This window comes from Cydia strobilella, chromosome 13, assembly GCF_947568885.1.
Source record: "Cydia strobilella chromosome 13, ilCydStro3.1, whole genome shotgun sequence".
In the NCBI taxonomy this organism is placed as follows: Eukaryota; Metazoa; Arthropoda; class Insecta; order Lepidoptera; family Tortricidae; genus Cydia; species Cydia strobilella.
In genome coordinates this window covers 16,087,524-16,110,256 of record NC_086053.1, presented here as the reverse complement: position 1 = coordinate 16,110,256, position 22,733 = coordinate 16,087,524, and the positions used below count along the sequence as shown (strand labels likewise).

At 38.5% G+C, this 22,733-nt stretch overlaps 3 protein-coding genes across 3 annotated transcripts in view; 1 reads left to right on the top strand and 2 right to left on the bottom strand.

The window, feature by feature from the left end:
* The window catches only part of LOC134746936 (ankyrin repeat domain-containing protein 6), a 116,377-nt gene that overhangs the window by 41,479 nt on the left and 52,165 nt on the right, over positions 1 to 22,733 (top strand). The window lies entirely within an intron of this gene.
* On the bottom strand, positions 1,509 to 21,903 carry LOC134746937 (uncharacterized). Its single transcript, XM_063681509.1, has 14 exons — positions 21,858 to 21,903; positions 20,962 to 21,132; positions 11,745 to 11,853; positions 11,311 to 11,468; positions 9,703 to 9,785; positions 8,732 to 8,857; positions 6,609 to 6,663; positions 5,554 to 5,679; positions 4,755 to 4,866; positions 3,781 to 3,941; positions 3,044 to 3,124; positions 2,627 to 2,709; positions 2,049 to 2,174; positions 1,509 to 1,613 (listed from the first exon to the last, which is right to left on the bottom strand). The coding sequence occupies exons 1-14, from the start codon at positions 21,901 to 21,903 to the stop codon at positions 1,509 to 1,511; spliced, it is 1,542 nt and encodes a 513-aa protein (XP_063537579.1).
* On the bottom strand, positions 15,320 to 20,339 carry LOC134746833 (uncharacterized). Its single transcript, XM_063681401.1, has 6 exons — positions 20,237 to 20,339; positions 19,582 to 19,742; positions 18,853 to 18,930; positions 18,058 to 18,140; positions 16,425 to 16,553; positions 15,320 to 15,557 (listed from the first exon to the last, which is right to left on the bottom strand). Exons 1-6 carry the CDS (start codon positions 20,329 to 20,331, stop codon positions 15,366 to 15,368), a joined length of 738 nt encoding a protein of 245 aa, XP_063537471.1. The 5' UTR covers positions 20,332 to 20,339; the 3' UTR covers positions 15,320 to 15,365.

The window sequence follows — 22,733 nt, the reverse complement described above, 5'->3', positions numbered from 1 at the left end:
AAGATAATCCATGGTGTCCCAGTCGGTCCACGTCCGTGCCACAAGAGCATATGTGTGGCGTACACACCGAAACCCCGAGTCGCAAACCAGTCGCCAGTCTAAGGGAGGCCGGATCCAAGAAAGTACCAGTATTAGGCGAAGGATGGGCATGTAGCCAGTAACCCGCTTCCCGGGCTCCGACCGCCAAAAGCCTCGCGCGGTCTGGACCTGTACAGTTGTTTAGGAGAATATTGTAAGTTAAATCACAGTAAACATTATCCCAACTCCTTTGTGAATTTGGGTTGTCTGGAAATTGTTTTCCCGGGCAAGCAATTTTAAAAGCATTTTTGGCGTCCTCAAAGCCCGCAATCTCACAGTTTGTGGGCAAAGCCCTTAAAATATTTCCTATGAGACCAGACGTGACACTGGAAATTTTGCGAATCCCTAAACCTCCAAACCGAATAGGGAGGGACGCTTGAGACCAGGAAGGCTCACTTAGCTGAATGTTTAGAATCGTCTCTAAACTAATTTTGATCAAATCATCTAAAGGCGACAATAAATTTTGATGTTTCCAAAAAGGACAGCAGCGGAGCACATATGTAAATTTAGGGACAAAAAGACAAAATTTAAGAATCACAAGAGCATAATGAGGGCTAATTTCGAGTAAGCGATTCGTGTGACTTTTGAATTTAGTTATAATATAAAATATTATAATATATTATAATATTATACAAATTTAGTTAGTTATAATTTAGTTACACTTAATTATTCATGTTAGTGCATTCTCAGATTCTCACAAAGAATCTGGATCTTTACTGGCCGGTGTGCGGTGGGGGCGTACCTGCGTAGATTTAAGATACCGTAAAACCGTCAAATTTTGGCCTGTATGTAGGGTATTTACCCTAGTACACAAACATCTAGTCAGAGAAAACTGTATAAACCAGTGATTCTTAACCGGTGGTCCCTGGAGTTAAGTAGTCCATGAATTTATCAACAGAACAAGACTTTGTTGACTTTAGTAGTAGTAGTAGTAAGTAGTAGTAATTTTGTATCTTTGAATCTATTAGACAAAATAACTGGCAATTTTTTTTCGAGTAGTGGCTTGTCACTAAAAGGTTAAAAAGCAGTACGTGTTTCTGGTTATGTTCTAAAATCCTTTAGGTATATGTCCATTATTTTTGCAAAGTTAACCTTACAGGGCAAAAGTGATCGGTTTCATAATCAACAAACATCGTAAAACCTTCATCTAAGTAATGAAATCTGTTTTGCTCGCTCCAATATCTGTAAGTGTTAGCGCGACATCTTATAGCCCATGGAACACACAATTGACAGTAACGTCAACCGTCATACATTGGATTTAACCATTTGTACAAGTGCGATTGCGAATTGCGACAAAAAGATAATTCTCCTGCGAGCCCTATGTCCCTAGTGAGGGATAACAGGAATACATCATCATCATCATTATGATTCATGACGTTCGGCGTCAGCGTCTAGTGTGCGCTTCGTTGGGCGAGGTGTTACTCTATGGTTCACGTAGTGGCGCTGACCTGAGGGTCGATCCACAACAGCTGGCTTTGTACGTCGACGAAGCGCGCCGGCGCGCCGCAGCCCGGCCCACGCACCCCGAAACCTAACTGTAACATAGGTACAAGAGACGAAAATAAATAAACCGACTAATCCAGGCTTGACTCAAGTAAGGCTTGTGTAGAAGATTACAGATAAGTTTCTACCAGGTGTCAAATAACTATGCGGCTCTATTGCGCCGCCGTCCCATATGCAGGCTGGCTGACAAAGCAACATCATTTTGAAGTTATTACCAATAGCTATCCGGCTCTCCTGTGACTAGCACAGCGCCGCCGTCCCATACGCAGGCCGGCTGTTGCTCGAGGGTGGCCGCGCAAATCGGCTGAGAGGGCAACATCATTTTCAAGTTATAACCAGTGTCCAATAGTTATCCGGCTCTCTTGTGACCAATACAGCGCCGCCGTCCCATATGCAGGCCAGCTGTTGCTCAAGGGTGGCCGCGCAAATAAATCGGCTGAGAGGGCAACATAATTTGGAGTTATTACCAGTGTCCAATAGCTATCCGGCTCTCTTGTGACCAATACAGCGCCGCCGTCCCATATGCAGGCCGGCTGTTGCTCGAGGGTGGCCGCGCAAATCGGCTGAGAGGGCAACATCATCTTGAAGTCCAGCTGTAGCAAACCAACGACGTTATAAGTACCGTTTTCAACCCAATTGTCCGTCAGTATTGTTACGGGCCCTCTCTTGCTGAATCCTCTGATTAAACCGCCACTAAAAAACCTATCTACCCCGGCGATACATATTTACCTGAGATTGACACTTTTCCTGCAAAACAAAGTGCCAATGTTGTTCATTTTATATTATATTTGAGTTTTAGCAATAGTAGTCTTCACTTCTTCTGAAGAAGTGAACAAAGTGCCAGTCTTCACTTTTTCAGGAGAAGGGAAGACTAATATTGATAAAACTTTATGATATAAAATGAACAAGATTGGCACATTGACCACATTGTTTGCAGGAAAAGTCTTCAGTATACAATAAGTTACCCCGATTAAAAGAGCATATTTTCAGTAGATTTGTATTTCAAGCATAATTATACAATGAAAAAAAAACTGTAGATACCTACCTCAGCCTTTTCATAGAACATGTCGCAGTCTTTGTTGTCAATGGCTATCATTGAGATTATCTCCTTCAGAATCTGACCATCATCTGTCAAAAAAAAAAGTTGCTTTTATGATATTTGTATATAACTCTTAGGCCGACTTGCACCACCTCACTAACCCGGGGTTAACCGGTTAAACCTGGAGTTACCATGGTTACCAGTACATTTTGACACTGGGTTAACGGTTTAACCGCTTAACCCCGGGTTAGTGGGATGGTGCGTGGCGCTTAATTTAAAAAACATTGGTGAGATGTTCAACGTCGTTATGTTAAAAATATTTGTTTGACAAATAAGAACCAAGAATCTTTTTCAGAAAGCTGCAACTATAAATAAATAAAAAATTAAGAGGTATGGTTTTATATTTTCTGGATCTAAACTCACCTGCAGTAGTCATTTTTACGACATAGATTTTGTCAAATGAAGGGTGGTTCTTGGCAGGCAAACAGATTGGCAGAACAGGGGCTGTAATAATGCTACACATTACATTCAGGTTATGTTGGCAGAATATAATTATTTTTATTCTGATGGCGACACCTGGAAGATCCTGAAAGATGAAATTGAGCAGTTGTTGGCCATACCAGACCCTGAACTGACGGTGCACTAACAACAGTACTACCAGAAACTGTTGTTAGTGCACCGTCAGTGAACACTTTCAAAAATAGACTAGATACACATTTTAGAACTTTGAAAAGTGCAAAATAAAATACAAGTGCTCGATATACACGCATCAGATCCAAGAGCTGCTAGTGTATCAAATAAATAATAATAATAATAAATACCCAATAAACGTAATGAGTGAAAAGAACTCTCGCAGACTTTGCTGGTTCGGTCACCTCGCTCAGGTAATGGGTGAAGATCGGGCTGTCAAGAGACTGAGGGCTATAGGCGTACTTGGAACGACCAACTGGTCGCAAGTCGCAACCCGATGAGTCGGCCCAGATATATCTCTGGGGAGACAATATTGAAGCGGATCTGCATCAGTTTTAAGCCAATAATTGCTAAGAAGTTGCACTGTTAGTCAAAATTAGTTGGGCAGGGATAGTAAACTCACTTAGAAGTGGAAGAAAACCACGAGAACTTAAAACAGAAATAGGAAACTTGGCTTTACCATAACTTACCTGGGTGTCCAACTTGATTCGATTCCACAATCATGAGCTCAACCAGCGCGGTGGTGGCGTAGGTCCTCCGGTCTTCGTACTCGGGATGCATGATGTAGTCTTCTACACCAATGGAATACTTCAGTTCTGCGCTGTGCCATACTATAAAATGTGTGGTGTTGCTGCCGGAATAAAACATAAAATAAGTGATTAAAGTAGAGACAGGTACGGTTTTCGACTGTTTAAGACAATTCATGACAGTATACGATTACTTCTAATAACAAACATCATGACATTGTCGTTTTGATTCCGTGATTCGCCACAACTATTTCTTACTCTATAAACTCTACTTGCCTTAGATTGATTATGGAGAGCCTTGGTGCACAAAATAACGACCTCATGTGGTCGCGACCCTCAGCTATGAGGAACCGCGAAAAGAGAGAGAAACTCTACTTGGACGCGCGCTAGCAAAGACTTGCTTATTGACTGTTAACAACACTGATAAAAAGTGAACTAACGGCCTGATTCGAACTTTAAGATACGTCAAAAATTTGCTAAAGATACGACATGGACCGGATATGTCAGTGTCAAAAGTGACATATCCGATTCATTTTTTTTTATACTACGTCGGTGGCAAACAAGCATACGGCCTGCCTGATGTTAAGCAGTCTCCGTAGCCTATGTACGCCTGCAACTCCAGAGGAGGTGCTGTGCCCTACCACACAAAGCGAGAGGTCATTCACAGTGCCAATGCCTCTCTTTTGGACGTAGTTTAAGGACATACCCGGGTCCAAGCCGGGCAAGCTGGGTCCATACCGTATCTTTACCAATTTTTTGACATATCTTAAAGTTCGAATCAGAGGGCCAGTGCGGCGGCTTTCATCTCATAGATTAAGAATTGTCAAAGTCTTCGTCTGAGCAAATGTTTCATAATAAACAACGACGACGTTGAAAAAAGACGTTGACGATTTGGTGCAACATATCTTAAAACTTACGCGATCGTTTTACGGTTGATCATAGCCATGTCCTCGGCAGGTGCAAGCGCATAGGATGCATGGATCCGAACCGCACCTGTCACGCTGAACGACCGCCTTTTACCGTACAAGTCTGTAATTAAAACCTGGATGAAGCATTTACAGAAGTGCCACTTAAGACCGTTATTCTATAGATTTTTCAGAGAATGCTAGAAAACTGAATTTCAGTGTGATACTTTAAAATTATTAGGACAAGCCATTAAATATCATCAAACCAAAGATCGGAATTTTCAGTTTAAAAGCGTTAAACCCCCATTACCACGCGTAAGGCCCCATTTACCACGGCGCCGGCGCGAGAACTTGCATGCAAATAATGCTTGAATTCAAGTAGTTACAATGAATTCAGTCGTTCGACCAAATACAGCAATCGAAAATCGCACGCGTAAGTTGAATGATCTGCACTACACACTGATTAGTGCTTAAGCATACAAGACTTCAAATTAGCTGGCCTAACCTAACGTGTACGTACAGAAGTCGTGTTGTATGACGCCGAGCCAGGGAAACCGTCCCATCTGGTCTGGGGACAACACTCCTTCTACTATCGGGGCATGGTCTACTGAGCACCGTACTTTATCCCATTTGACGACAATTACTCCTAACCTGACGTGTACGTACAGAAGTCGTGTTGTATGACACCGAGCCAGGGAAACCGCCCATCTGGTCTGGGGACAACACTCCTTCTACTGTCGGGGCATGGTCTACTGAGCACCGTACTTTATCAAATTTGACAACAATTACTCCTAGCCTGACGTGTACGTACAGAAGTCATGCTGTATGACGCCGAGCCAGGGAAACCGTCCCATCTGGTCTGGGGCCAACACACCTTCTACTATCGGAGCACGGTCTACTGAGCACGGTACCTGGTCCCATTTCACGGCATTGGTGACTGGAACAGACAAAAGTGTTTTTTTTAACCTTGCACTGATTTTGATTATAAGTTTGTCTAGTACATGGGGTATATACCCCATAAGAACATTGTTGAATTAAATGTCCAGAATAGTTATAAAGTTTTAAACAAAATACGGCGATAGAAGGCGGAAACAGAAATAAGGCCTATTATCTTATCACTTTTAGGCTTAGAATAAATTTAAAAGTGGCAAAATTACTGCCTCACTGGATCCAGAGGCCGTGAGTTCAAGTCTCACCCAAGGCAGTAATTTTTCCACTTTTAAATTTATTCTAAGCTTAATAGCATCGATCGCAGACGTTTCTGCTTGTTAAAAATTACTTTTAGGCTTTTAGGGACTGAAGAGTCATTCTAAGAACAAATTAAATTATTTTCTATGAAAATATTTTGATTTGTGGTTTTTCAAGTAGACACACTACTATTTAAACTATAAACATATTCATATTTATTTCAGTTTGAAGAGTCATTGTTTTATTTGTGCTGTATCATTATTTTTCAGGGCAGGAGAGGTCTAGAAAATATGTACGTACGTATACAGGATAGTAAAAATAAACATGCACGGAATTTTGAGTCGACTCGAACTAACTCTGTTTCTGTAGATTGAAATTAACAACAATGGCGTCACATGGCCTATGTCACTCGGGATGACGTCAGGATTCTAAAGCATTTAGAAGTTATCGCGGAATAAAGAAACTCACATAAGTCACATACTTACATAAAAGCATGAACCATTACATTACACTCTTTTTTTTGGCAATCGTGTAAAAATAAAATACTGAAACTTACCGTGAATATAAATGATGGTTATAGATAGTATAATCTTATACTTTATGTTAATGTTCATTTGCATTATTAATGTTATGTTTCACAGAATTACATTGAATTGTTTCATATTAAACATTTAAAACTTCGCTTGAACGTGACCACATCTCCTTCTTCACTGGCGGGCTCAACTGGAAATGTCTGACGAAAGTTTATAAAACATGTCAACTGCTTACTATCTATTTCTTCAAATACACGTGAGATTTCCTTTCAATGCGTATTATACCAGACAAATGTTTTTGGTAGTTTTGGTATATCATTGCCATAATTGGTGTGAATTGTGGCAGACACAACGTAGGTACAGTCAGGACCAAGAGTAGCAGATGAAACCACGAGCTAAAAGTATCTGCCACCCTCGAATACTTTTCCATATAGGGATACTCATATATCTTTCTTTACTTATACAGTTTACATTCAAAAGTATTTGCCATAGTCTATGTATTCTACGTATAAAGACATAATATTATATTCATTTTTGTGATAGTGCCCGATTCGCCGAATTATTGTTTCGCCGGATTCCTGTTTAGCCGGATTTACTTTAGTACGTCACAATCCAAATCACACTAGAATCCGGCGAATCGGGAACTAACCTATTTTTAGAGTTTTAAATTAAAGAAAAAATTGAAAAATGTACGCCTCCGGCATGACTCGGACCTGCGACCATTAGAACACCGGTCCAATCGCTTCTGCCAACTGAGCCACGGAGGCCTATCAAATGTGTGCGAATCTTTCCATCCCTTCCCTCAACGCCTTAAGGGTGGCGAATTTGGAGTAACACTCGCAAACGTTTCTGCTCCATAAAAAAAAGTTTAACCTATTTTTGTCCAACTATTCCACCTTTTTTCTTTATTTTTCTTTGGACGCTTAGTACGGCGTTAGGCTTTGCGCCATTCGAATTTAATACCAACTGTCAAAGGTTTGCATAGATGGCGCCAACATAGGTTTTACCTCAGTTCAGTTCAGTTCAGTTTATTTATTGGTAAAAAATATTTTACACGTCACACAGGTACAACAACCTGTGTGTGGTACTGTCACAAGTTTTGCACTATAAGATTTGGCTTAAGTATCCAGGCCTTAAAATAAAAATAAAACATGAATTTTCATGAATTTGTGACAATGTAATATATTGTAATGTGATTCTGATTCATCATAAAATAAAACAAGTCATTACTGTTCACACATTTATTTAACAAAAACCTTTCAAAATCCATAGTATATAAATTATCAACATCTAGGTACCTATACTACAAAATAAAATAAGTAGGGTGTCCTATCTCACGCAGGTATTTGTGACTCGATCCACTCCATCTGGCTCATGAGGTAGATAAAACGCGCAGGCGCCGCGCAGTTGGGTCCACGTACACCGAAACCTAACTAAGTTAGGTACAACAATAATTGATTATTAAACACATCCATCATAAACTGAAATAGATATCACATACTTACTAAACAAATAGAATTTTCAATCTTTTTTATAAAAAAAATATTTTATAGAAATAAAATAATTTGATTTGTTCCCTAGTTGGTCACATTCATCATAATGGAAATGGAACAATCTTTCTTACACAAATCTATTTTGTCTCACACAATAAGAGCGTTTTCACATTGTCCGATCGGAGGCTATAAAAATTGTATCGTAATAACACATGCGTATACTTTTATTAAAGGCCTATGTCCAGCAGTGGACGTTTATCAGCTGACATGGTGATGATGATGATGATACTTCTATTTTATAGCCTTTATAGGTATATCCTAGCTACCTGAAAATGGAAGGTTACGGCATGACGTTCATAATTGTCAACCATTGGCGATTAATATTCAGGGTCTCCCTACATAATATATCGACGCGGAATCGGCAAAAGCCGATAGAAAAAACCCTTATGTCTATGCGCAATAAGAGCGAAATAGGCGTCGGCGCATCGGCAGGCGTCGGCCGATGCGAACCGAGCCGATTGGTGACATTTTCGCTCTTATTCCGCAGACATAAAGGTTTTTTCTATCGGCTTTTGCCGATTCCACGTCGACATATATGTAGGGAGACCCTGAATATAAATCGCCAATGGTTGACAATTATGAATGTCATGCCGTAACCTTCCACGATTTTCCGTTGCCGATTCCCCGTCGACATATGTAGGGAGACCCTAAATTTTGTATATGATTGTTTTTTTTTTGCGCTAAACAAATCTTTATATTTTACTCTATGACTTACCAACGTCCAATATTCGTTGGAGTCTCTAGAGACGAGCACGGTGCCCGAGTCCATGAAGCAAGTGAAATGCACGCCCTGTGCCGACGCGCAGATTGGGTACGTCGGAACCAGCATCTTTAGCTCCGGCTGAAAGAAAACTTTGGTCGATGGTTACGCCAGACTGTTAGGCGTATTCTGGGAGTATTACTGCAAAATTCTGCCGCCAGAGTGTAGCACTAGCACCTATCGAAAACCATAGAGTAATTTATACATACTGTGCCTCTAACAGTTTTTTGACAAGTTTTCACTATGACGTTGATGCATCAAGGCTGTTTGCTTAGAGATGGCCTATCGCGAACTGCGAAAATCGAAATTTCGTTATCTGCCGCTCTATCGATCGAATATGCAAGTGATAGAGAGGCAGAAACCGAACTTTCGATTTTCGTGTTTCGCGGTAGGCCCTGTGATTGTGCTAGTGACGCCCTCACGACGCAGTTTCGCGTAATATTCCCTATTATAGGACGTTTTTGGTAGAAGACATTTCACTTTGGACACTGGCAGATCCGATCCATATCTAATCCAGATCGAATTCATATCCTATAATTAAAATTAGAACACGCCTGTGATTTTAATACTCCCATGAGTTGCAATGAAAACATAGTCTCGATTAAAATGTTTTTCTATTGGGATATTTACAATGTATCACTTGAAGATGATTTTTCTGCAAGCATACTTAATGTAAAAGTTTTTCAATTTGTTTTAATTTGTACTTATGTATTCGAATTTATACTCAATTACAAATGAGCTTTTATAACATGTAACTTATAATATGTAAATTGTATCTTCTGTTGGTGATCCAAATAAACAAAAGTTAAATGCAGAAAATTATATCAAGAATTTAAAGCTACTAATGTTGATTTTGCTCTAATTCAGAGTTGACGCACAGACTACTCAGACTAGAGATACCTATGTTAACCTTAAATTGATTATACCTCGGCTTTTTCATCATACAAGTCGCAATTCTTGACGTCCACGACATCCATTGTGATTACTTCTTTCTGGAATTCTCCGTACTCTGTCCAAACCAAAAAAAAACCGTACTGGTAAATGAATTACGCAAAAACGCAATTATACCGAAGACAATATTAAACACAAATACACTTTCCCAGCTAACTCATTTTTCTGGAAGAAATCCTTGTGTGATTAATTTAAATATTAAAATATTAAAACTCGCATTATTTGGTGACACGCCTAATTCGGTGATACAAGTTTTGAAGCATGACACCCAGGAAAGCTAGTGAATTAGGGCCTTTTAAATGGGACTCACGGCAACGCCGCCGAAGCTGTAATGCCGTGAGGTCCCATTTAAAAGGCCCTAATTCACTAGCTTTCCAGGGTGTCACGCTTCAAAACTTGTATCACCGAATTAGGCGTGTCACCAAATAATGCGAGTTTTAATATTTTAATATTTAAATTAATCACACAAGGATTTCTTTACCCTACGGTTATCATTGTCAAAATAAAGAGTATATCAATTATGGATGGTATAGAAAGGATGCCAATCTCTTATAGCAGAATGGTTGCAAAAGTGACCGCTTTCAGCTTTAAATAATAGTTCCTAATCTCTCCGGTGGCGCTAGTTAGGCTCTGGGACATGAGTATAACATGAACCATATAAGGCAATAAATAACCCGACCAAATAACGTAGGTTGTATTTGGTAGTATTTCGGTGTATGGTGGCGCCGCCTAATTACTGCTTTTTGATGGACACTTTTCGTACATAGAGATTTGGCTCCTTTATATAGTCTCCATGATATCAATGAAACTTACCATCTGTTACTTTAATGGCATAAATATTTCCAAATGTACTGCTTCCCCTTATAGGCATGCATATTTGCATGATCGGACCTGAAATATCACTACATAGTATAAAACAAAGTCGCTTCCCGCTGTCTGGATGGATGTCTGTCCCTATGTATGCTTAGATCTTTAAAACTACGCAACGGATTTTGATGCGTTTTTTTTAATAGAGTGATTCAAGAGGAAGGTTTATAATGTATAATAGATCAGCATTGCATCCGTCCGAAGCCGGGGTGGGTCGCTAGTAAATTTATAAAAACAAAAACTTACTCTTACAGCATAGCTAAGAAATGGTACCTGCTGTCCTACTCCCAATTTTTTTTTTTTATAACAATGTGTCTAAGTGGATTTTTTCCCATTCAAATTTCAGTTTAAATATGAGGTATAAACGGCCGTATATTTTCACTACCTACCCTGACATATTTTTAATAGCATCAAGAAATCTCTTGAATCGTCTGCAATCGCAGACGTGACTTATTTAGCAGTACTTAATGCGTGAGAAAAAAAGACGATGACAAACTGACAGAAGGCAATTTGATCCCTTACTTTTGCCTCTAAGTGCCACTTGCACCATTCCACTAACCCGGGGTTAACCGGTTAAACCGTTAATCCAGTGTCAAATTCTACTGGTAACCATGGTTACTCCAGGTTTAACCCGTTAACTCCGGGCAAGTGGCACTTGGAGTGGTGTAAATGGCGCTTAAGGTGCCAAATATTACGCCAAAGACAAGAGAACTTGCCTGGGTCTCCCAGCTCGATGGTCCTGTCTCTGACAATTTTCACAAGTGCAGTGGTGGCATACGTGAGGGATTCGTACTCTTTGTTTAGAGTGTAATTTTCCACGCCCATGGTGTATTTTACCGCCGCGCTGTACCACACTATGAAATATGTGCTGTTCCTGAGGAAAAAGTAAAAAAAGAATTTTTCATTTTAGGCGTAGATCCTTAAGGACCACTTGCACCATCCCACTAACCCGGGGTTAACCCGGGGTCCTACGTGAGCGATCTCGTTGCGAACGCGAACGCCGTGGGCCCACCGCGCCGCGCCGCTTCGCTCCGCGTTCGCGAGTTGTTCGCTTTGTAAGACGCAGCGTTAGAGCCGTAGTCCGTATATTCTATAAGGGGTTAGCTGAATACACTCGTTCTTGAAAGCTGCTATAACATTAATATCTTACCTGAGGATATCTTTATCGATTTTAGCCATGTCCTCGGCTGGCGCAAGTGCATATTCGGGATGTATGAGCACAGCTCCTGTGATGCTGTAACGCATCGTATCCGCTGAGTCTGCGATGGAAAAAATGGTTGGATACTCTTGAAGCACATATCTATGAAGACGCGTTGTATACGTTATAGGTGGTTATAGTAAATGATAACTGTGATAAGTTGATAACCTCAACAACCTTGATCAGTGAGCGAACCTAGGGACAATAGAAGTCAAAAAATTTAAGCCCAAACACATGACATGTAAAATACTTCTATTTTATCAATAAAAGTTTGATTGATTGAAACGGCTTCGGGCCGAGATTTTTTTTATACCTATTATTTTTTTATACATTCCTAGCATAGAGTAACTTATACTAGAGCGGTACTGTCATAGTAAATTTTGTAACCCCAGTAAATTCACTGCCATCTGTCGACACACTTTAAAACTAAAAATAAATATTTATAAAAAAACGATAAAATGTATTTAAATATGGATAAATGATTTTTTTATTTGCATTAATTATTTTTATATGATTTTGACCCATATTCTTTTACTGGTATGCGTTAAAATTATAAATAACAAACGAAACAGTCAACGCCCTCTATACGAGTGTAGGCCAAAACTAGTGGCGCCATCTGATCGAGAATCAAATTTTCGTGATTTTCGAGGCACGTTTTTTCCTTAGACTGTATCCATCTATTACGGAGTTATATCTATCTTTGTTCCTAGTAAGAACCATTATTTCCTTAAGTTGAAAAAGTCTTAAACAAACTAAACCAATATTGCCTACAAAACGTGAAAATACATACAGAAGTCGTGTTGTATGACTCCCATCCAGGGGAACCGTCCTATCTGAACAGGGGGCAGAAGCCCTGCCTGCACGGGCGCCCTGTCCTTTGAGCAACGGATTTTATCCCAATCATAACCACAGCATACTGAAAGAACATAAGGTCAGGTGGGTTAGGGCTGCCATAATTCAGGATTTGTCCGGACATGTCAGGAGTTTTGACCCTTTGTCCGGATTGTGGCCGGACTTGGCAAGTGTCAGGATTTTTAGGAATGACCCACCGCAGATCGTTCAAGCTACACCAAATCTCTGTTACAAGAAATATCAGGATTTTTAGGGTGATGTCAGGATTTTTATCAGGACATACTCTTCCATATGGCAACCCTAGGTGGGGTAAAAGAAACATGGTTTATTTTCTAAGAACAAATTAAATTATTTTCTATGAAAATATTTTAATTTGTGGTTTTTCAAGTAGACACACTACTATTTAAACTATAAACTGAAATAAATATCATATACGAAGGAAAAAATGACCAAAGCCTCCAGCTCTGGACACTGGAGGCTTTGGTCGTTTTTTCCATTGTATATGATATTTATTTCAGTTTATGGTTTATTTTGCTCGGGGCAAGAGAAACAGTATGAGGATTCCCTACAAGTGTTACCCTCGCACCGGTGTTTCTCTAACCCCCTTCTAACGTTACATGTTTAATTAACAATTGACGGTTGAGAAAGTTATGGGTCCCTCCTGACAGCGTATCCGCACCAATTAAAAAGACTTTATGTGTAGGTACAGTCAGATGCAAAGAGAGGTGACTCCTGCATGGACTGATTTTATACAGGGGGGGCCACCTCTCTCTGTTCTACGACTCAAACCGTCATGAACCTTTTATCATTACGAGAGTTACCAGAAAATAAGAGAAAATTAAAAAAGTAAAAACATTCTGTTATGTTTTAAAATCACAAAAATAATTTTAAGCATAATTTTATTACATCTCATATTTTTATCGTCACTAAAACATAATTACTACACCTTATAAAACAAATTCCCCGCCGTGTCTGTCTGTTTGTGTGTATGTAATATGTTGGAGAAAAACTCGAAAACTACTGAACGGATTTTCATGCGGTTTTCACCTATCAATAGAGTGATTCTTGAGGAAGGTTTAGGTGTATAATTCGTTAAGGTCTGTGTAACCCGTGCGAAGCCGGGATGGGTCGCTTATATATAATAATGAATCAAACTTACGTTGTATGGACACCACAATTAAAAACACTTTAATGTGAAACAATTTCATATTGAACACTTATTCTTTATTGTTATTGTTGTAGATTGAAATTGAATTAATGCCGGTTTATTATATAATTTAATATTAATTTTATATGTAATTCAATTGTATATGGACATGGTCTGAATATTCATTCATTCATTACCATGATCAAAAATCTATCGTTAACTATAGGAAACACGACACGTCAAGATTCACAAACTCCTCGAATTACCGCATAAATATGACACCAAAACAACAGTATCTTCAACACTGGCTGCAAACGTTTGTCGTCGGTGGTATACAAACCTAAATTTATGCGGAAGAAACTAAACTGTTTACTGTTTTCTTATTCTTTCGCATGATTTCCCTCATAACATCCTATATAGTCATTGATTATTAGTTTCATATGATAACTTACATTGTTAAGCCAAGTATACATACATACATAGTCTAGCCACCCACAAATCGAGACAAATGTAATTCTGATTTTTCAAAATAAAAAATTAGAATAGTTACAATGGAATTTATTTATTTACTCGTATGGCATTTACAGAGTCGCTTAATAATTAATTTTAATACAGTGTCTAAATTATTCACCCATTGGGCAGCGTTTGCATCAGGTGAGTGAAGATCTCGGGCCTCTCCGACAAATTTTCGGTTTTAATCATGTATAATCTGGTGTATAGTCTAATGGTTTAATAGTTTGGTCTAATAGTTTAATGCGTTAGATAGCAGAAGTCGCAGAAAGCAAACCGGGACTAGAACCTCAGCTTTCTCTGCCAAAAATGTGGGAGATCGTGCCGCTCACGCAGTCACGCATCGGCCTCCACAGTCACCAAACCCATTGTCTAAACAGCAATGCATGAATCGTCTGCAATAAACGCAAAGGCCTGTGATGATGTATAGTCTACTCTAGGGGCCCGCACTCGCATGCTGGTGAGTCTCACCTACCACACCTAAACATAAGTCCGCACAGCGTCCGTGTTCGGTGCGGAGTCTGTTTAATTGCCACCATTCCTTCCTAGATGCTAAAAAAACCATATGGCTTTCTGGTAGGGTCGTAGCTATTTAGGCTAATGCAATGGAATAGAAGACCTTTATAAGCATCTGGGCTGCTAGAATATGTGAGCCTGTAGTGTAACAACCTACCTACCTCGGTTCATATACGTTTTAGTTTCCTGTCTGGACTTTATGGTCCAGTCACATTTTTTATTGACGCTAGTTCCCTGCAAATTCCTCGGAGCGACAATATATAAAAGTTATAGATATTTATCATAAAAGCTAATTCAACAAGTGAAGTTTCATACATGCATGAATCAATCTTCATGTGTATTATACATATAACAGAGGGGCTACCGCGAAAACCGAAATTCGCAAATTGCGGGGATCTTTCTCTTTCTCTTAGAGTGACAGAGAAAAATTCCCGCAATTAGCGAACTTCGATTTTCGCGGTTATAGCCCAGGAATATTTTAGATGTAGGATAATCAGCGTGACACCACGTGCCGCAAAGATAATAAGAAACGGAGGAGATCCTTGTGTTTATATAAAAGGCAACGTTTTATTCCCTCGAGCTGAAGGAGCATAAACAGCATTACAGCACTGGTATAGACAGTCTTCACATTGGTAATAAGACGCGGCTGCAATCTGAGCGTCGATCCATTCCATGTGACTGTTCACGTCGACGAACCGCGCTGGCGCACCGCAGCCAGGACCGCGGGAGCTGAAGCCTAACTGCAACCAAATAAAAAGTCTTTAAAAATCGTCGAAGACAAAACAATAGTAGATTGTGGCACAAGGGCGGAAAATGACTTATTTCCGGAAAGGGCGTAAATTGAATCCTGAACGAAGCGAAGTATGTAATAATAAAATCACGAGCGTAGAGAGGGATTCCTATAATCCCAAGCTTAGTGAAGGATGTCGTAAGCGTTAACGCCCAAAGTGGAATTTTGCTACCATGTGACACATACTGCTTTTTACATCACCTATGAGGAAATTAGCCCCCCTTATTCCCTCCTAGCAGGGAATAAAAAGCCCTTTTCCAAATAAGTGATGCGAAAAGAGACTTTCCGTCTTCTTTTTAAAAATAAAAGAATATGTCCTTTAAGTAAAATGAGCTAACGTAATTAATTACGTGATGATGTAATTTTTATTTTAGTTTTCCTTTCCTTTTAATAATATTCTAACATAGTTCTTAAGTAAAGAGTTACTAACCATATTATGGAACCTATGTTTTCTGAAAAAAAATGTTTTTTTTTTTAAGGTTTTAAGGCACTTTCCCTCCAGGGTCCTTAAATTTTTTTCACCCTGTTGTATGCATAACGCTTTTTCTTAGGGCAAAACTAATGAAAATTTTTTTTCATGATGTTTTTCAGCTTGTCTGTTCTGTTACAGATACAGGCCGCGGGCTTTTTATATAGGCGGTTTTTATTTTAAAATTTATTTCAGGCAACAAGGCCCACGTTACATCATATATACCTTATAGACTAACATACATATCAATTTCATACACTTGAAAACTAAACACTATTTTGGCGACAGAACAGCGTGGCTCCGTTGAATCGTCTGTTCTTGTGTCGGAATTTTCAGTTATTTACTTACCAGTGTCCAATATAGTTCAGACTCCCGAGAGACTAACAGCGCACCGCCATCCCAAATGCAGGGCTGCGCGCCCTGCGCGGGCGCCACTGCGCAGAGCATGTGCGTTGGCGCCATCATTTTGTAGTCCAACTAGAGAAAGAGACTTTAAGGCGGTTCCCTGAGCCAGAAAGCGAAAAATCTCCTTATATGATCATGTTTTTCTCAGAGCCGTTAATATTCGTAGACGTGGAAAAAATATATGTAGTTCTTGACTATATTATCTTTAACATCATAGCTTCCGATACACGAATTATGACACCTCGCTCGATACAATTAATTCCCAAAGTAACCTCTAACTCGGACTTTTAATCCTACTTTACTCGGTTATTTATTATGTGATACTATAAACAAAAAAAGAAGAAAAAACAATCTTAACATAAATAGTAATTTCATAGCTTTAGAATTTCGATATTGTAAGGTAACGTTTTTAAAATAAATAAAAACCGACAAAATTTGATCTAAATTGACACTTGGCGCGTATGTTCTTTCCCGTTCTTTCTTGCGAAATGTGACAAAGACAGCGGCAAACCGATGGAACGGCCTTAATTGACCGAGCGCTAGCGAAGGTCTCCGTTTCAGCTTGGGCAAAAATGCTTTGGTATGTCCGAATGTTCTCTGACCTCAACAGGTCGCAATTCTCAACCGATTCTCGTAAATTTTGTGAGCAGGAGTCTTAGCACGGTACGCTTATCACCATGCCTGTCACGTTCTAACAAGTATGTGAGTGCGAAAGTGACGGACTTAGTGATAGGGGAACCATGCTGCGCGGGCAGGTTCGAATGTTTTTATCGATTTAAAATTGAATTTTTTTAACGATTTATTTTTTATGGTTTACCCAAAGGGTAAAAACGGGACCCTATTACTAAGACCGCTGTCTGTCTGCTGTCTGTATCTCATGAACCGTGATAGCTAGATGTTTAAAATTATCACAGATGATGTATTTCTGTTGCCGCTATAACAACAAATACTAAAAACAGAATAAATTAAATATTTAAAGGGGCTCCCATACAACAAACGTGATTATTATGCCGTTTTTATAAATAATAGTACCAAAGAGGATATAATGAGATAGAGCGGTACTGTCATAGTAAATTTTGTAACCACTGTAAATTCACTGCCATCTATCGACATAGTTTAGAACTAAAAATGAAGATTTATAAAAATACGTTAAAATGTATTTAAATATGGATAAATGATTTTTTTATTTGCATTAATTATTTTTATATGATTTTGAACCATGTTCTTTAACGGATATGCGTTAAAATTATAAATAACAAACGAAACCGTCAACGCCCTCTATACGAGAGTAGGCCAAAACTAGTGGCGCCCTCTGATCGAGAATCAAATTTTCGTGGATTTTCATGGCACGTTTTTTCCTTAGACTGTATCCATCTATTACGGAGTTATATCTATCTTTGATAGTACGGAACCCTCCGTGCGCGAGTCCGAATCGCACTTGGCCGGTTTTATAGTCGTCGTAGTTCGTAGTATAGTTTAATGGTGAATTATAATGATGATATTTAGTCAATGATTATTAAAGAAGCTCAATTCAATATTCAGGTACAAAATTATCGATGTACGTAACCACACTTACCTCTGCTTTTTTATAAAATGTTTTACATTCATCCTTATGAACGGGATCCACTTTAGTCACTTCTTTCCTCAACTCACCTGTAACTGAAAGACCAGAAATGTATGGTTAATGTATCTTCGTTTTTTTAGCATTAGAAAGAACTCCACAGAAGTATGCGTACAGTTTTTATTAGGCTCTAACGTAGCATGATCAATGCCAAAGAGGATATAATAGGATAGAGCGGTACACGCAATTAAAACTAAAAATAAAAATATCAAAAATGTATTTATATACGGATAAATGATATTTTTTATTTGCATTTATTATATTAATTATTTTTATATGATTTTGACCCATGTTCTTACACTGATATGCGTTAAAATTGTTAAATAAGAAACGAAACCTTCAACGCCATCTCTACGAGAGTAGGCCAAAGGTAGTGGCGCCATCTGATCGAGAATCAAATTTTCTTGATTTTTCGAGGCACGTTTTTTTCTTAAGGGGCCCACTGACCATCAGTCCGCCGGACGATATAGGCCTGTCAGTTGTTCGGAACTGTCAAATTTTTGTTCTAACTGACAGGCCGATATCGTCCGGCGAACTGATAGTCAGTGGGCCCCTTTAGACTGTATCCATCTATTACGGAGTTATATCTATCTTTGTCAATGCTTATAATTTACTCCAAAATTTTACCGCAAAAAGTGTCCGATGTCGAACCACAAGCTTACTTCTGCGAAGTTCTTTCTAATGCTAAAAAAAACGATGATAAAAATAACCTAATCAATTAAAACCGATTTCATACAAGTGAATGTATACCATCTGATATTCTGACAACGTAGAAGTTTTTAAACGCGCCGGTTCCTTTAGCGGGTAGGCAGATCGGCAAAGCGGGTCCTAGAAAGAAAAATATAGATGTTTTAGTTTTTTTTTATAACTTATTTAGGAAACGAAAAGTCACAATACAGATAAGACAAATATACCAGTTCCATTAAATATAACATATTCATATTGATGATGAAAGAGCGGGATGGCGTAACCTTCTACGTGATGGCGTAGCGAAGCATTGTTCAGCGGTGAGGTGGAATGGCTGGTTCAGTAAGGCGAGGAAGGAAAGCCCGTCTTGATGGTCACAATTTATTATATTTAAAGCACACACAATGTAAGCACCTGTAAGGTGAATGTGAAGGATGGATTCTAATTGTTATCCGTTTACATGGAAACAGAAAAAGTAAAATAACAGAGTGTAAAAAGGAGTTAATACATTATATAACAAGTATGTTCTGTTGGACTTGCCAACAGCATGACGAAGTCTGGCTCGATGATTTGAAGCAGAAAAGACTTCACAGGAACCACGAACAGACTCGCGTTTCACCTGCGATCTTTGTGGCAGAAAGTGTCGTGCTGCGATTGGACTTTACAGCCACAGGAAAAGATGTGCCGCACCTCCGATCTCCAACGGCGCACAGACATCTTCTTCATAATTAATTGTCGCTGCAACAATCATCTGTCAAGATGCTGTGGCCAATGATGATGATGAATACCTACCAGCATGTCCCAGTTTGTTGAATTTATCCGGAACCAGTACCATCATAGCTAAGGTCGCAAATGTCATGTTGGTAGCAAATTCGTGGTGCAGTATGTAGTCCAGTACTCCCATGTAGTACTTCACCTCGGCGCTGTGCCATACTATGAAGTGTGTGCTGTTCCTGTTAAAACAATTTTTAACGTTTTGAAACCGGCCAAGAGCGAGTCGGACATACAAGTAAAAGGGCGTAATTTCGCGACACTTACGTCGTTTTAATAAACAGTTAATTTAATTGAAAAAACTCATTAATGGCTCAACCCATCATAATGCAGAATATTTTTCGTGGAATAAGTTAAATAAGGGGTTACCCTTATTTAACTTTTGACTTATTATTATGTTAACAATACGAGTATGTTTAACTTTCGAACCGATTATTTCCAAAAGTATTCACTGTAGGTACCTAACAAAAAAAGGTCTTAGCAAAGTTAATCTTATTTTTAAAGACAAATCCAATGATGTGCCAGTGCCATATTACGGAACTTTACAATACAAAGAAGTACTTCAAATCACAGGTGTTGTAAGTCACAGCTGTTGGATCTCCTAATAAATAACATAAATAAATAAATAATAAATAAATAAATAAATGTAAGCAGAAACGTAACTGGTGATACTAACGATATGGTTTCGCGGTCAATTTTAAAGACATCTTCAGCTGGTGCAAGCGCGTACCAAGGGTGGATACGTACGGCGCCGGTGAGCGCGTAACGCATCCTTCCGGCGTAGACTGCAATCAAAACAAATATTTTATTTCATATCATACTTTGATACGTGTTAGGTAACTGTTGCCACGTTACTGCTCGACGCGAGCAATGCCAAACTTAAGCCCTCATTAAACTTATAACAGCGCCATCTAGTGAATTAAAATCTATTTAAGAACGTTTGCAGATTTATCACAAATCCTTTAACAAAAACCGCATTCGAAATTAATGACTCTCCTATTTGCATAGCATTTAAAGGCCTGTAGGTGTCCCGAATATATTTTTTTTAGTTTTCACTAACGCAAGACCTCTCAAAAGTTGCGTAATTAAATGTAGATTACAAAAATATACTTAAAAATGGTATACAAGTACGGCATTAGGATTCTACAGCCGTTCAAAGTACAGTGTACACGCCGGTTGCGTGTGCGCAGACATGGACGTGCACGTGCGCATTGTAATCTACAGATTCTTATGAGAGACGGCACACCGCTTGCGTGACGTGCGCGTGCGCGGCTCAAAACATTTTAGCACATCACACGCAGCCGGTGTGCTCTGGCGTTAAAACGAACTAGCAAGTACATTTTAAGTTAAAAAATTATAGCAACTTCAAGCAAAATCGTCTCATAGATGATAGATACATACAAAAGTCATACTGGATAACACCTAGCCAGGGAAAACGTCCAAATTGTTCTTCAGGCAGCAATCCTTCTTGAACGGGTTGCCGGTCGAACGAGCATCGAATCTTGTCCCATTTGATCCCGACACAAACTGCAAACCAACAATAGCATTTAATGGACAATGGTTTAAGAAACTCTAGGATATAACCCAAAAGGTGTTTTTTCCAAAATATACGGGGTACGGTGCAACACGAGCAGAAGTGTAAATTGTAGATTACCTATACAAATAGGTATCTAACTATAAAAGGCACAATATTGTCTTCGGTTACCGCGATAGTTACTCATGAAATAAAACTATGAAAAACGGATTATATCGCGTATATTGAATTTATAATACATCCCGACGTTTCGAACTCTTTACAGCGTTCGCCACCCGAACGAGTTCGAGTGAGTCACCCGTTGACCACGAACGCTGTAAAGAGTTCGAAACGTCGGGATGTATTATAAATTCAATATACGCGATATAATCCGTTTTTCATAGTTTTATTTTATAAAAGGCACGTTATGAACATTTTCATGAGATAAACGCATTTAAACAAATTATATTGCATGTAATTAATTCAATATACATCCCGACGTTACGAGCCTTTTCCATACATAGCTAAACATACATACATATACCTATACATAGATAAATTAAATAAAAATAAAATTAATAATAATAATTAATATAATAATTATAAATTAGAGAAAAAAGAAGGGACGTATTTTAAACTCTTTATATGCGTATATTTCATTGTTTTATTTCATTCATAAATATCACGGTAATCGCCAATTTCTTAAAAACGCGACATTATTTAATATTAATACAGACTTCAAAAAAAATAAAAAAAATCGTAATGCAAAAAATTTACAACTTACTTTGTATGCTCAGAATTGTTAGTAAACCTTTCCAATTTATATCCATAGTTGATTGCTATTGTGTCTTCTCATTCTAATATTTCACCCAAATATTAATATTATCGGAGTACAAAACATTTTTAATATTGTCTTCGGTTACCGCGATAGTTACTCATGAAATAAAACTATGAAAACGGATTATATCGAATTATCGTATATTGAATTTATAATACATTCCGACGTTTTGAACCCTTTACAGCGTTCGTGATCAACGGGACCACTTGACAACTAACCAAGTCAAGTGGTCCCGTTGACCACGAACGCTGTAAAGGGTTCGAAACGTCGGGATGTCGTATAAATTCAATATACGCGATATAATCCGTTTTCATAGTTTTATTTTAAAACTTTTATTTTATAGAGAAGGTAATTATCCTCCTTTATGTAATAATTGAAGTAAATAATTTACCAGTGTTTGAAAAATCGACTACTGTCCACAAGAATGATATTATTATGAGCTTGATTGATAAATATCCGATACTCGTTTAATGTTTACAAAATAACTTTAGTCCAATAAACGAGGTAGGGTATTGTGTATATTTTATTTTCCTTATTAATTGCTTTAGAAAATACTGATATGGATATTATTATTATGAATTTGATGTTACTTGTTAATAATTTGTTAAAAATGTTTTGTTACAGGTAAATACACCGAGCTAATAGTATTGTCTCCAAATTCAAAAAGGAAGTAAATGGTACAGGAAACATCAAGGTAAAGTTATTCGGTACCAAACTTGAGGATATGTGACGTTTTCAATCAAAAGGTACCACATTGTCGGTTGTCGATAAGGTTGATTTTTAATTAAAGCTATATGGAAATAGCGCCTTACTGACAAGCGA

Excerpts from the sequence above, each read along its gene's own strand:
- LOC134746937 (XM_063681509.1), bottom strand. The coding sequence starts at position 21,903 with ATGGATATAAATTGGAAAGGTTTACTAACAATTCTGAGCATACAAA. Across the intron at positions 4,867-5,553 it reads CGTCATACAGCATGACTTCT|ACTTGTACGGTAAAAGGCGG; the intron begins GTACGTACACGT and ends TTTTAATTACAG. Across the intron at positions 1,614-2,048 it reads CGGATAGCTATTGGACACTG|TTAGGTTTCGGGGTGCGTGG; the intron begins GTAATAACTCCA and ends CCTATGTTACAG.
- LOC134746833 (XM_063681401.1), bottom strand. The coding sequence starts at position 20,331 with ATGCGTTACGCGCTCACCGGCGCCGTACGTATCCACCCTTGGTACGCG. Across the intron at positions 18,931-19,581 it reads CAACAAACTGGGACATGCTG|GACCCGCTTTGCCGATCTGC; the intron begins GTAGGTATTCAT and ends TTTTCTTTCTAG. Across the intron at positions 16,554-18,057 it reads CATTTTATAAAAAAGCAGAG|TTGGACTACAAAATGATGGC; the intron begins GTAAGTGTGGTT and ends CTCTTTCTCTAG.